Genomic DNA, 16,262 nt, shown 5'->3' on the forward strand with positions numbered 1-16,262 from the left:
CCTTGTTAAATATAGAGCAGAATGCTTTATTTCAAAGTTACATTTTTTCCCCTCCCCGGGATGGAAGCATGATGGGATTTTCCTCTGATTTTCACTGTGAAAATCTGATAAAACTCCTGAAGGTAAAACACACAAAAATGTACCCTCCGCCTCCACACAGGGACTGGGTCCCCCTGAGGTTTTTATCTCTCAGGCATGTCCAAACTGAGCCTCCAGCAATTTTTCAATTACCTTTCAGGTTTTCCTGCAGTTCAGGTTTTCTGCACAAGTTTCTGCTTGTGGGTTTCTGCTTCAGTATCTGTGTTTCTCTGTATCTCTGTCTCTCCAATTTTAGCGGAAGCGGTTTGCTTTGTAACCTTATTCCTCTGATGGATATAAGAAAAGTTGTTGATTTTTCTGTATGCTCAACTTTTTACTTGTTGTTCTAATGGACTGGAAACTTCTGATACATTTATATGCCAAACTGGAACCTCTCAGACGTTTTTAATAGAGTTTTGTACCCACTGCTCATTTACGGTGTGCTTTGCAGCTAATTTCTGGTACCTGGGCATGGTTGAGAATTACTATTAGGCGATGAAGCAAACATGTAGCCAATGACTTGGGCCAGAGAAATACAAAAGTCCAGACTGTGTAATTTTAGTCCAGAACTCCCAGACTTAGTCTGGGACTGCACATAACTTTCCTTAAAATTTTCCTTCTCCATACTGCTTCTTCATTCTCCTAACAATATCTCCTTGGAATACTTTCCCAGTGAATCCCTCACTCCTGAATCCTTGCCCTAGGCATCTAAGAAATTCTAAAAAAATAAAATGCTTTATCAGATTTTGGAATATCTCCATCTATTCTTAGTTTTTTATGAAGCTTTTATATGTGAATGAATGTTAAATTATTGCAGCTGCTTTTTCTGCATCTATTGAAATAATCATTAAAGTTTCTTTTTCTGTAATGTAGTAAAAGTGATTATTTTATTGATGTGTGTGTGCGTGTATATATATATATATATATTTCAGATTCTTTTCCATTGTAGGTTATTACAAGATATTGAAATAGTTTCCTGTTCTATATAGTAAATCCTTGTTGTTTATCCATTTTATATATAGTAGTGTGTATCTGTCACTCTCATACTCCTAATTCATCCCCCCCTTTCCTCTTTGGTAACCATAAGTTTGCTTTATATGTCTGTGAGTCTGTTTCTGTTTTGTTAATAAATTTATTTGTATTATTTTTTGGTTTTCACACATAACTGATATCATATAATATTTGTCTTTCTTTGTCTTACTTCACTTAGTATGATATTCTCTAGGTTCATCCATGTTGCTGCAGATGGCAATATTTCATTTTTTTTTTTAAGGCTAATAAACCAATGTATATATGTACCACATCTTCTTTATCCATTCATCTGTTGGTGGACACTTAGGTTGCTTCCATGTCTTGGCTATTATAAATAGTGCTGCTATGAACATTGGGGTGCATGTATCTTTTTGAATTAGAGTTTTTGTCTTTTTCAGATAAATGCCCAGGACTGGGATTGCTGGGTCATATGTTAGTTCTATTTTCAGATTTTTAAGGAACTTCCATACTATTTTCCATAGTGGCTGCAACAGTGTAGGAGACTTCCCTTTCCCCACACCCTCTCCAAGAGTAAAACTGATTTTAAACGTTAATTAAACAAGATTTCCTTTCTGGAAGAAACACCAACTTGATATTTTATATATATTCTTAAAATTATTGCTGGATTAAGTTAACTAAAATTTTATTTAATGTTTTTGTCCTTATGCTGATGAGTTAATGTGCCCAGTAGTTTTTATCCAGGTCATGTTTGGGTGTCAAGGTTATGTTGTTTTCATAAAATGAGTTATGAGATGTACCCATTTTTGTCCTTTTGAAAAGACTTTTTTAAATTGGAATTGTTTTTTAAATATTTTTTAACATTCACCAGCCATCTAGCACTTGGATGTTCTCCTTAAGAAAGATCTAATCATATTGATTCATTTATCTTAATATTGGTGAGATTATTAATATTTCCAAATTCTTATTATCAGTTTCAGTGAGTTACTTTAATCAAAGTTTTAAAATTTTATCTAAATTTCAAATTTATTGCCATAAATTTGTTTATAATATCCACTTATGAAGGTTGTAATGTCTACAAACTATGTGGTGAAATCTTCTTTTTCATTGCCAATATTAGTTATTTGTGCTTATCACTTTAAAAAATCAGTTTTATTAGGTAGTTTATTAAATTCATTAGTTTAAAATTTTTTGAGATCCCTTTTATGTATTTGTCCCTATTTCTTTAATTTCTGTTCTATATTTTCTTCTACGTCATTCTAATTTCTGTTCATTTTTCAATTTCTAGAGAAGGGTACTTAGCTTATTCTTTTCAGCTTTTTTTCTTTTCTAATATATACATTTTTAAGACTATAAATTAATCACAAAGCATACTTGTGTTCTCACAAGGTTTGATATACTGCATACTGATTATTATTCAATTCAGAATTTTTTCTAATTTCTACTGTAATTTTAGATCATATTTCACGATTTCTGGATCTCTAATAATGTTCTAATTATATTTCGTTGTTGATCTGCATTTTAATTGCACAATGGTCAACAGGTATATTCAATGTGATTTTAGTCCTTTGAAAACATTTGTAAGTAGGTTTATAGTTCCTTATGTGATCAACTCCTGAAAATATTCTACTTGAACTTGAAACTAAAATGAGTTCTGAAGTTGTTTTCTATTGTTTCTACATATGACAATTAGGTCCATTTGTGTTATGGATACAATATTCTTACTGATATTTTCCTTGCTTATTCCATATGTTTCTACTAGACAGAAGAGCAACAAGAAAATAGATGACTTCAATAACACTATATACCAACTAGACCTAAAAGACATCTATAGAGTACTATACCCAACAATGCAGGGTACATATTCTTTTACAGTACACATGGAACATTCCCTAGGATAGATCACATGTCAGCCATAAAGCAAATCTCAATAAATTTAAAAGTGTTGAAATAACACAAAGTATGTTTGCTGAGCACAAAGAAATGATACTAGAAATCAGTATCAGAACAGTATTTGGGAAGTTCACAAATATATGGAAGTTAAAAAAAAAATACAGCTCCTAAATAATCAATGGATCAAGGAAGAAATCACAAGTGAAATTCGAAAATAATTTGAGATCAATGAAAAATGAAAACACAACATAACAAAACCTATTTATTGTACCTAAAACAATGCCTAGGGAAAATGTCTAACCATAGATGCCTATGTTAAAAAAAGAAGAAAGATTTCAAATGAATAACTTATATTTCCACCTTAAGAAATTAGAAATAGAAGAGCACAATAAACCCAAATCAAGCAAAAAGGAGGAAATAATAAAGATTAAAGCAGAAATAAGCAAAACACAGTAAAAAGAAAGGAATTGAAAAATAATAGGGAAAATTAATGAAACCAAAATTTGACTCTTATAAGAGGTAACATTTCTAAAGAAAAAGAGAATATACCATTATCTATGAGTACATAAGAGTACTGAAAATATATATTCTCACAAAAACTTGTAAACCAAAGTCACAGCAATATTATTCATAAAGTCAGGAAGTGGAAACAACACAAGTGTACAACAAATGATGAATGGATAAAAAGAATGTGGCATATCCCCACAAATAGATATTATTCAGGTATGAAAAGGAAATAAGTACTGATACATGCTGCAACATGGACAAAACTTTAAAACATTAAGCTAGGCAAAGGAACCTAAACACAAAAGGTAACATATTGTATGACAGCATTTATAAAAAATGTCCAAAACAGGCAAATCCTTAAGGACATAAATTTGAGTATGGTTGCCAGGCACTGGGAGGAGGAGAAAACAGGAGTAACTGCTCATGGGTGTACGGATTTCCTTTTTGAAGAGACAAAAATATTCTGAATCGGATAATGGTGATGTCATACAACCTTTTGAATATACTACAAACTATTGAATTGCACACTTGAAAATGCTTACTTTTATGGTATGTGATTTATAACTCAATCTAAAAGGGCATCTATGACGATTTTCTAAGCTGCATTGTCCATTATAGCCCCAATATGGAAGCAACCTAAATGTCCATTAATGGTAAAAGGATAAATAATTTGTAATATAGTCACACCATAGAATAGTATATGATAACAATGAACACATTACTACTGCATTGAATAGTAATGTGTGAATCTCACTAAAATATCTTGAGTGAAAGTGACACAAGAAGATGCATGCTTTATGAATCTATCTGAAAACAGTTCAAGGTACCTAACATTAATCTGTAGAGTTTAAAGTCAAGATAGAGGTTACATTTGAGTAAGTGTGACAAAAAAGTGATCGGGAGGGAGGAAGAGTGGTGTAGGTAATGTTCTGTTTCTTGACTTGAGTGGTAGTTACATAAATATAATTATTTTCGTATTATTCTTCACATTATATGCTCAAAACTTCTACATTTGTATATTTAATATAAATTTTAACTAAAAAAATGATTAACTAAATAAAAATCCATCAATATGTAGATTTTCCCTAATCGTTTTTGCCCATGCTTTCTTAGTTCTATGCTGCTTCTATATGAGCACTTCCCGAACTGATCCCTAATAACAGATTTCATTTAGATGCAATGATTTGCTACTGAATGTTGTTTCTCTACCCAATACTTTATCTTTTTAAGGACTTACTACTTGCTTTACTTGTTCTCTTACTAAGGCAGGACAGTTTCCATCATGTGCTCCTGCTAGAATAATATCAGATTGCCCACTAAGAAATATATCCAATCTATGCCTTAAAACATGAAAAGGCGTAGGTAGGGAGGAGAATGAGTTGTTACTTAAAATAGTAATGATGATGATGATGATGATAATAATATTTAAAAATAACATTCTAAATGTTTGAAGATGAGCCTCCTCGACCTTTTGTAAATGCTTGCTTTTTATCTGCCTACAGCGCTATGCCATGTAGTCTAATTTCAAAAAGGTACTGCTGCCTCTGTAGTGTAACAGCCTTTGGAAAGCCTTCCTTAACACTTGTAAGAAAAAAAAATAAAAAAGAAAAGAAAACAATACCTCTATTTTGAAAAGATCTCTTACTTATTTTTATCTGGCAATAAATCCCCCCATCATTTTTTTTTCATAAACCAGTGGGAACATTCTTTTAACCCTTGCAATAAGCATACAACCTGATAAAAAGTTAAAGTTTTCAGTGAGGCAGGGATTAGGTAAAGGAGTTGAAATAAGAACAGTTTATTTCCAGCACACTGACCAAGGGAAACTGTAGCATAAGAATTGGACTAAAAGATGCACAAGGATCATAAAAATGCAGATCTCTTAGGCCACGGTAAAGATTTACACCTGACTTTAAAAGTAATGGATGGCTATGGGAGGTTCTGAAGCAGAATAACATAATAAAATTTGCATTTGCAATATATTTTGGTTAAAATAAAAATAAATATTAAAATAAAAATGAGCTTACTATACAATCTCAGTGCCAATCGCTCTTTACCAATTATAATCTATAAAATATAAATGTCACTTATTGGGCTTTCCTAGTGGCGCAGTGGTTGAGAATCCGCCTGCCGATGCAGGGGACACGGGTTCGTGCCCCGGTCCGGGAAGATCCCACATGCCGCGGAGCAGCTGGGCCCGTGAGCCATGGCCGCTGAGCCTGAGCATCTGGAGCCTGTGCTCCGCAACGGGAGAGGCCACAACAGTGAGAGGCCCGCGTACCGCAAAAAAAAAAAAAAAAAAAAAAAAAAAAAGTCACTTATTATAAGTACTACGTAGGAAGTATAAGTGAATAGAGTAGTGGATAATACTAGATTTTCATTTCTAACACCTCCCTTGGTAATTCAATAAAATAATGATGTGTCAAAATAATTCTAAGATTTGGTTTGCATTCAAATTGAGGCACTTTTTTGATTAACAAAGATTTGCTGGCATTACTATTATAAAGGCTTACTTTAACTTCAAGGAACTAGAATTGGCAATATGTCAAAATTGTGGTGCATTGGTATGCCAGTGGCACATGTACAAAGATGAAATGGAATGTAAATCAAAATTGTGATTCACTACAGACTGTCAGATATGGTTTCCTAAGATAAGAAAATACCATTGGAAATACTGATTAAAAAAACTCACACACACAGCAGAATGAATCATAACCAATATTCACTCTATGCAAAAAATAAAATTTAATAATAACATCCACCATTTCAGTGACATTGCCTTTGGAACTCAAATGTGCTGTTAGTATTTGGCAGAACTTCAAACTGGGGATATTTTTAATATCTAAGGTGATGTAAATATAGATGGGTTAACAAATTCTGATGTGATATTGTATAAACTGCCAATATCTTTCAGAAGTTAAGTGTCTTCTCTACTATGGCAAAGAATGCTACGAAGAAGATCATTTTTCTTCTCTAGCTTGATGGGTTCAACTGTGTCATTCAGGGGAACCTCAATATAGTTCAAAGCATTCTGTGAACTCTAAGACAAGACATGACCATGAGACAAAAACAACAGTAGCTATAAATATTTCCTCTGAACAAACTTGCAAAATAATCAGACCCTAACAGATTCAAATATGAGCATATTTGTAACTCGGAATTTAGTACATCTGTTTTTTGTTCCTTTGTTTATGTTGGATGGTTAAAATATATGATGGTTATACCACATTTGTGTAATACAGAAAAAAATAAATTGAAAAAAAAGTTTAGATAAGTCCAATTTTATTAATTCTTACAATTTTAATGCACTAAAGGACCTAATATAAATCCTTTAGTAAAGGAAATGAATACCCATTAATTTATGTTTGTGGTTACATTAGTTTTATATAATGGGGCCATTTTGTAGGCACCTAAATTTTTAGATGTTTTCTTATAATTTATCTGTTACAATGTCAGTAGGAATTATTTTTAAAAAATTCTTTATACAGAATATCACACTAGTTGGTGATATACATAGTAAATTCCTTCCCTCTAGTGGTATGATTCTAAAATATTATCTAACATGCGTGAAAACATACTTGGTTTAGATTACTTTAAAATAGAACTCAAGGAACTAATACCTTATTAAATGTAGATTTATTTTGAAACATACTTGATCATTTGTAATCTGTTGATAATTATTTTTGGTGGAAGCCCATTGGGGTGACTAAATTGAATCTGCCCATTTCAGCAGAATTTTCAGGAGATGCCTAATTTATATCTAATAAAGCATGACATGTAAAATCACAAGTCCCATTACTAAACAAAAATGAATTCAATTTTATACAGAATATATTGCACAATTTATTCCCTATGCTTGTACAACCTGAGGGAGAGGAAAATCACCAGTTTGACTCAAGTGTTGAAAATGATTTGTAGGGAGGAATTTTAAGAGCTATTTGTAAGCTAACATTAAAAGAAGAAAGAAAATATCCATTAAGTACTGAAATTAAAAATTAGATACAAATGATGAAAAATATCCAGGGTTTAGTGGATGCATACTCCTACACCCATTCCTACTCAAGTTCCTTCCAACCATAAGCCCATTCTGCACAAAAAGTTGACTCCTTTCTCAATTCTAGTGGCAGATCTTGTTGAATATACATATCAGTAATGAACAATGAGAACTGAGGGGGAAAGTTGTTAAAAGGTATTACCTTCTGAATGCTGCTGTGTCTCAGTGCGATGACAGGAATTCCTGTAACCATCTTGAAAACCTGATGATGAAGCTAAGACACAGAGGGTGAAGAGCCACGAGACTCCAGCAGAACTGATGTAGAAGTTCTGATATACCTTGCCTGAAGATACCTTAATTCTGAATATTTTGTTAAATACAGCTTCCTTTTCTAGGTAAGGTGGATTTTCTATTCCTTGAAGCCAAAGCTATTCTGAGGATATTTAATTTGTTCTACTTTCTAAAATGTATATTTAAAACTTCTCTTTTCTATCTACTGTTTTATTATTTACTTAAAATAATTACATTATGAGGCACATTTTCCAAATATAATACAAGTAAGCTAATTCTAAAACCTCAAAATAGTGGCTAAATTTTTCTTTAAAAATTAAATTCAAAAGTATCTTTAATGTAGTGAATTATTTCTCATGAAAACTTGGTCTGTATTAGAGGTTCTTTTCAATCATGGTCCCATAATTATGAGTAACTTAAAAAAGAAATACTAGTTCATATAGGACTTGGTCTTTTAAAACATGAAATATAAGGATCTTCATTTAAAAACACAAGTTGTTTTCAATTTACTCCTACGAGAAACCGACTGCTAGAAAATTAGAAAAACTTAAAAAGTAAATAAATAAAAATCATTTTTGGACATGAAAATTCTGGACACCATTGAAAGATTTCGACTTTATTTGATCGTTTCTCAGTGGATTTATACAAATATTAAGAACATGAAAATACCAATACTAAAACCACTTTAAAAAGCTTATTTTTACCAAGTATAAATTTCCATTTAAAAATTTAAAAATAAAAATTTAAAAGGCACGTTTCTATTCAATTGGCTGCACATGCAAGCAGGCAATGTGTGTGGGGAGAGAGAAGGCAGAGCAGAAGCAGTGACTCAAGGCATCTCTATGTAAATTAGCTTTTACCGGAATGCTTATCAGAAAGTGAAGATTCTTTTTATTTATCAAGGCACTTGAACATAAAAAGAGTAAAGTTTCGTGAGTGCCTGAACCTCTACTGCCAACTAGGATGACTTGATAGAATCACACACATACAAAATCTAGAATAAGTAAAATTTAAATAATCAAGAAAATCTACAGGATCATATCTTTTTGTAAACTGACAGTCATTTCTTAAGGTAAATATTAAAAATAAGTAATTTTTACTAAAATGGCATATTATTGTGTCATTATGAAGCTATAGCTACAATTTATCTAAACATCTGGTATTATGTCCTATTAAATCCCCGTGCATGTGCGAAGAGAATGTTGAACTCAGTTCCCTGATATTATCTTGATAATCCATTTACAAGCATTGTGAAATATTGTTCAAATATTTGAACATTTTGATAGAGTGGATTATCCAGAAAGAGATGTCAAGGCTTGACACACCTACTACACTTCCCAGTCCTGTTTCCTGGCACCCTTTCTTAAAAGCTCTCTGATTTGGAGGTAAATACTTCTCAACATAGTAAATCAGAGAGCCAATGAGTTATAGTTGACATATGGATTTCAAATAGACTCTTACAGTAAATCAGTATTTACCAAGGCATGTTAATAGAATTGAAAAGCAAGACACTTTAAAAATATTTAGTATAGGCTGTGTATAAGATACTGTATACACAAAAGTTTTGTTTAGAAAGTATTGAGAATATGAAACTCTGAAAATAATAGAAGACAATACAGATGAATTGTGTGTGTGTATGGGGGGGTTGTATATTTGAGGTGTTCAAAGTGTTTTGAAACATACTATTAAAGCCACCAAAGTATAAGATTGCAAATTTTGAATTTAGAAATTTAACTTTGGAATGACCCTCAAAACTATAAACAAGATGGGAATATCAGGAAAAAAAAAAACCAAAACTAACAAATCCATATAAATAAAAACCACCCCAACAGGAAAACAGACTAAAGTCATGAAAATAGACTAAGATCATTTTCAAAAATATGAAAATACAAATGTCCAGTAAATACAAGAAATGCTGTTTAACTTTTGAGGTAATAAAAAAGTAAAATAAATAACCATGAAATATTTTGTTTTTACATGTCATGTTGAATCAGATAACAACTTAAACAAAATCCTTTGTTCTTAGAGTATATGGAAATGAGCCATCCTCCATACTCAGAAATGTTAAGTGGCACAAATCTCTGAACAGCATTTGGGCAATTTAAATATTAAACATTAATTCCAATGAATCATACATTTTCTGAAGAAAATAATTATATACATCAGCATATAAGAGTTTGTAAAGGGTGTATCTACAAGTTGTTTATGATAGAGAAAAAAAAAGGGAGGAAACAATCTAGCAACCTATATGTTTATCAAGAGGAAACTGTTATATTATGGTACAAACATTAAAGGAAAGATAAAAGTCATTAAAATTATAGTGCAAATAATTATTTGTGGTCATGGACGTTGACTATGGCGTACTGTCAAATTAAGAAAGCAGTTTCAAACAAGGTTTAGAGCATGATTCCATTTTTGTTAAATCATGTGTATAAGTATAGAGAAAAATTTGGGAGGAGATGCAAGAAACTGTAACAGAAGATCTGTTTGCATAATAGGATTATGTGTTGCCGTAATTTTTTCATTGTCCATAATTTTTCATTGTCTAAAGAGATTTTAAATTTAGAAAATGTGCAATGAATATACATATAGTTCATACAAAAATAAACAGAAACAGATTTTCTCATTCTTTCATAGCTAAAGTATTGCCACGGAAATATTGTAATATTTCTTTTGTACTGGTAATATATGAAACAGAAGACTTGAATATATGGTTACAGGAAACAACGAAGCAGAGTAAAAAAAAATAAAACAACAACAACAAAACTATTTTCTAGACACCTTTGGTATGAGAGAATCAGAATATTAAAAGTAATTACTTAAATGTAAATAAATAACTCTTGCATCTATTTCCAAAGTGGATTTCAAACAGCACACAGTAAAAGTCAGTATAATAAAACCCTTTTTAAAAAGTATAGAGGAGCTGAGTAATATAGAGGAAAAGCAGGAGAGAAGAAAAGATCTGGGAATGGGACTGAAATAAAAATCATGCTGGAAAGCAGGCTAAGTGATGTAACTTCAGTTTATCAGAAAATCAATTAGTGAACTTCTGATCAATCAAGGCTAAAAGTGAGTCTTCATGGGTTACATAGCTCTTAAGGTCTAATAAAAGGAGACGTGGAGTTCATAAACATAAACTCACTCTTCTGAACCCTGAGACAATATCACTACATGTTACAACATATAACAGAGATTAGAAAACACAGTTGTTAAACAGAATGTCTATGTTTTCTATATATGACTTTTATAATGTTGGTACCTGGTTCAAAACTTAAGGCATAATTTTATGCCGTATACGTATGAAGAGAATTAAGACTAGGCCAACTTTTTGACCTGAAATGATACAGGCTTATAACTTAAGGAATGTGGAAGTTAAGGTTTTACTATTCAAGTCACAATTTTGATAACCAGCAAGCACCTGGATTATGTCAACCAATGGAAAGAACGGTAAAATTTCCTATAAAGCACATTTGTAGGCAACATTAAAAAACTCCATCATTAATTTCAGCCATCAGAAAAACACCATTTCAGGATATAAATTGAAAGGAAATTCAACTATTTCCTAGTATTTTAAACATTAATTCAAAATGAAATTAGATATTGAGTTTGTAGTAGCAATTCTTAAACTTTGGTTTCTTTAAAAAAAAATTGATGAGAAATTAGAAAATTTCTGTTTGTAAAAATAAATTACTTTGCAATCCTCGGGTATAAGAACTACTTTGGGCATATTTTCACGGAAGAAATTAAAGCTAGCAATATTATTAAAATAAGAAAAAGTATGCAATAAATGCAAATAATTACCACACTTCAGTTCATTCAAAATGCAGTAAAAATGTATCTAATTATACTTACTGCTATGAGCACTACAACAAAATCAGAAAAATATACCATATTATAATAAGATGGTGTGCCTCTATAAAAAGAACCAAGGTTCTAAGATTCACTTATTTTTCCTCCAAAGAAAAATAAATAGCTTTGTATACAAAACCTTCTATCATAATGTTTACTAAACTAAGCAGCCATCAGCTGGGATTTGAAATTTACTGAGGACGATTCAGGCAGAGATCACTAACATCCCCCAAGCTGCTACAAACACTGGCTGGTGCATTAAGTTTTCCTCTCCTAGGGCCTCTGGGCCAGGGCGATGTTGAGCGGCTTGGAGCCCAAGATGTGGCCATTCATCTCAGTCATTGCTTTAGTGGCCTCCTCAGGAGAGGAGAAGCAGATCAAGCCAAACCCTTTGCTTCGCCCTTCTTCCTGCATTACCTTAACTCTGCTAATTGATCCAAATGAAGAAAATTCCCTCCGTAGCTTATCATCATCAATGGTCTCATCCAGGTTCTTAATATAGAGCTTTGCTCCCCGGCACCGCCGAAATCTTTCCTGTTTCAGCTGCTCAAACATTTGCTTTAACTCAGCCTGTCGCTCTGCTTTCTTTTGTGCCCGGCCTACAAAAAGCAGTTGTCCATTTATGTCCTTTCCATTCATTTCTTCAACAGCCTTTTTGGCAGCCCCGTGGCTATCAAAACTCACAAAGCCAAAGCCTTTGGATTTCCCACTGGAATCTGTCATCACCTTAACACTCAGGGTTTTTCCATATTTGCTGAAAACTTCCCTCAGTCTCTCATCATCCATGTCATCTCCGAAGTTTTTGATGTAAACATTGGTGAACTCACTGGCTTTGTTTTGGAGCTCGGCTTCCCGATCTTTGCGGCTCTTGAATCTGCCAACAAACAGCCTGCAGTCCTTAAGCAGTGCCCCATTCATCTCTTGGATGGCCCTGTCGGCGGCAATCTGGTTCTGAAAGTGCACGAACGCATAGCCCCTGGAGCCGTGATCATCACTCATCACCTTGGAGGACAGGATCTTCCCAAAAGACGAAAAGTGTTCATAAAGGGTTTTGTTATCAATGGATTTGTCCAGATTCTTGATGAACACGTTCCCAATTCCAGATTTCCTCAAGTAGGCGTCACGCTGAGACCACATGAGACGGATGGATTTGCCCTTTATCGGGTCAAAGTTCATGGTGTCCAGGGCCTTCTGGGCATCCGCCAGCTGCAGAAAGTTCACGTAGGCATAGCCCAGAGAGCGGCGGGTGACCAGGTCCCTGCAGATGCGGATGGACAGCACGGGCCCCACAGCGCTGAACTTCTTGAACAGCAGGTCCTCGGTGACGTCCGCGTGGAGGTCACCCACGTACAGGGAGGCCTGGCGGTACTTGGCTGCTACATGCATCTCCTGGCTCCTCACCGCCACAAGCCGGTCCCTAAGGAGCTCCTGGAGTGACTTCTGCAGAAGGGTGGCCCGGGCTCATGCGTGGTGGCCTCAGAGTCAGCGCTCTGAGGCCAGGCGATGCGGTTCATTCACGTACAGCTCCCCAGGCTCGGGCAGCAACCTCAGTCAAAAGCCCCAACCAGTCCGGCCAACCCTGGGAGGGGGCGACAGAACCTTGAAATGTCAAAGAAAGATTCCTAGGTCAAGCCGTCCTTCCCAGCCACTTGGTGAGGAATCTTCAAGTGGCGGGCTGGCCCTCCATCTCAGCGTTCTCCACAGCCATTCTCCGGTCGCTGGTTTCTGAATAAAGATAGGCCTCGCTCAGGCCGGTTTAAAGTTACAGCCGCCGGGGGAAAGAATTCCACAAGTGGCGTCTGAGGCGGCGGCCCGGGACGCGGCGCGCGGGCGGCGGGCGCGGGGCCCCGGAGCCCCGAACCGCCCGGGACCGGGTCGTGCAGGCGCCGCTGGCCGGGCGCCGCCGGGGGCTCCGCGGGCTGCGCGTGCCCTGACCAACCCCGGCCGCTCTCCTCCCTGCAGACCCCGCGCTGCGCCCTGGGCAGGTTGGGGGTGGGGAAGAGGACAGACCGACGGACGGACGGCCGCGGCCCGGTGGGCGGCGGCCGGGCAGGGGCTGGGGGCTCACCCGGGCTGCGGCCGGCGGGGGGGCGGGCGGAAAGCCCGGAACTCCCGCGCTCAACTTCCCGCGCACTCGCTGCCCAGGGGGATGTTTTCTTTTTAATGTTTTTGGAGAATGTTTTTCTTCCCCCCGCCCCTCTCGCTCACTTCCCACCCACTTCGGACAGCTCAGCTGAGGAGCGGGAGGCGGTGACCGGGGTGGAGAAAGGCAGCCTAGGGGAGTGGCCCTAAGAAACCCACCCGCCCGCAGGCCCTGGCGTAAGTCTGACTGCAGGAGCTTTGCCAAGTGTGGATCAGGGCTTGTCACTTTCTAGCTTCAAGCCCTCCAGTGGCTTTCTTCGACTCTTGGGTAGGCTCCAACCTCCGCACCTTGTTCTTCAAAGTTCTGCCGGATTCCTGCCATGTTCCAGCGTCAACTGCCCCTTGAATCCCCTTCCTAAACTCCATGACACGCTCGCCTTTTGTTCAGGGCCAACTTGACAAAACTGTGTTCCTCAGCAATCACTTTTGATGCTCTTTCCAAATACAGGTTTTCCCTATACAACTTCTGAAAAAGTTTAGGTTTCGCTCTTAGAGGCCTCGTATTTTCGTAGCATTTGTCTAATTAAAATATATTGTATTACATTCCATGACAGTAGGGACCATGCCCATTTTATTTCCCCGCTGACTTAACTCAGGGACTTGCAGAAACGAGATGCTCAGTATTTACTGAAAGAATCCACTGCGTGGAGGAGATGAGATATTTAACCTGAGGTTGGTTTTCATGCCCAGAGAAATGGAAATAGTGTCCCTTACCTCAAAGAGTATTGTAAAGATTAAATGAATTAGTAAATTTGGAAATGTCTAACCTAATATCTGGCACAGAATAGGTTTTGATTAACATTGGTTTCATTTCCTCTAGCATTAAATAAATTCCGTAACATCATTCCTATAAAACCTTAAATTTGAATCATCATTCATCTTACGGAATGTAACCTGCAAAACTGAATTGCATGTATCAGTTTATATAAGGCTAATTTAGTGTTTTTCAAACTTTAATGGACATAGAAATCCAGAAGGGATCTTGCTTGAAAGCAGATTCTGATTCAGTCATTTGGAATCAGAATGAACTGGAAACTCTACACTTCCCAAAAAGCTCCTGAGTGACGCAGATTCTGTTGGTCTCTGAACTACACTCCGAGTAACAAGACTTTTCGGCTGAACGAGTGAGTCCCCAGAGTGGCATCTTTTCTAATGTAAGGACTAGAAAAAATATATTTCTCTTTCAGAAGATGATATCTAACAAAATTCATTCTCAGTGATACATTAAAAACACACACATACACACAACTAAGCTAGAGGGTGATTTTCACTATAATAATCCAAATTGCTTTTAACCTATCAGATGTTGAATAATGGTTTTATGATTACTCTTAACTTCAGCCTGATTAATGATTTTTGTTTGTGAAATTTATTCTGCTATGTGTTGCTCCTGTAGGATCAATTGTTCAAATAAATAATCTTTCTTCAACCACATCCTCTAGGCTGCAATTAAAAAAGAAAAAAAGGCTGCTGACGTAGTTGGTGAATACCGTCAGTGGATTTCAGCACATACTTTATTCAGACACTATATGGCATTGTTTAATATAAATAAAAGTGATCATCATATTCAGTATTACCAGATTTTTTTTTTTTTTTTTTTTTTTTTTTTTTTTTTTTGTTTGTGGTACGCAGGCCTCTCACTGTTGTGGCCTCTCCCGCTGCGGAGCACAGGCTCCGGGCCTGCAGGCTCAGCGGCCATGGCTCACGGGCCCAGCCGCTCCGCGGCACGCGGGATCCTCCTGGACCGGGGCACGAACCCGTGTCCCCTGCATTGGCAGGCGGACTCTCAACCACTGCGCCACCAGGGAAGCCCCACCAGATTTTTATAAAAGAAAGTTCCTAAGTGTGCATTTACTAAGAATTTTGTTGAGACCTTTTATTTCTAGGAAAAATGCTGAAGATCACATTAGTTCTTTGTACAACAATAATACAGCTATAGCGAGATACCAAAATATTTCAAAAACTCATGGACTTTCCATTTTACTTTAGTGTGATCATCACTAAACATTTTGTGAGAAGTGAAGAAGAGTTTCCAGATTCAGAATTTAGTCCTATATTCTTGTCTCTAATCAGTTTGCAGGCAACAGGTACAAACCTCTATTTGTTAAATGACCAAGAGTCGTACTTCTTCCTATTTGTACTACTCATTATACTGCTTTCATTTCTATGTTTTAATAAAGTAAGTATTTTTAGGCATCTATGATTCTTTCCTCTCTTTAATTCTCTAAATCTCATCGTTTTGTCAGTTGTGTTGATTCAATAATTTCTTAATTTGGGATGTCTTTTACATTTGCCCTTTCTTTCTGTTCCCATTACCACTGCTTTTGCCTCATTTCCTTGTGTATTATTGCATGAGTTTTACTCATTTATCTTCTTTTGTCTATATGCCAGTCTTTTTTTATGGCAGTCCATTGTGCATTTTGCTGCTAGAATAATCTTACTAACAATTCTTTCATAAGATTTCAGTAAAAAAATTACAAATGACTACCATAACTTTGCAATATCAATTCTATCCTAG

The 16,262-nt window shown here is 35.8% G+C and overlaps 1 protein-coding gene and 1 pseudogene across 2 annotated transcripts in view; both read right to left on the reverse strand.

Moving 5' to 3' along the window:
- The window catches only part of LOC309822320 (alpha-enolase-like), a 32,398-nt pseudogene extending 24,683 nt beyond the window's left edge, over nt 1-7,715 (reverse strand). The window contains exon 1 of the transcript in view: nt 7,665-7,715. The product of the transcript in view is annotated as an alpha-enolase-like (transcript). The remainder of the gene's footprint in view (nt 1-7,664) is intronic.
- A 3,849-nt stretch (nt 7,716-11,564) lies between these two features.
- On the reverse strand, nt 11,565-12,988 carry PABPC4L (poly(A) binding protein cytoplasmic 4 like; the record flags this gene model as incomplete). Its single annotated transcript, XM_082653117.1, has 1 exon — nt 11,565-12,988. One exon carries the CDS (start codon nt 12,986-12,988, stop codon nt 11,876-11,878), a length of 1,113 nt encoding a protein of 370 aa, XP_082509243.1. The 3' UTR covers nt 11,565-11,875.
- Between the last annotated feature and the right edge of the window lie 3,274 nt (nt 12,989-16,262).

Source organism: Grampus griseus (assembly GCF_964374135.1).
Source record: "Grampus griseus genome assembly, chromosome: 4".
Taxonomy (NCBI): domain Eukaryota; kingdom Metazoa; phylum Chordata; class Mammalia; order Artiodactyla; family Delphinidae; genus Grampus; species Grampus griseus.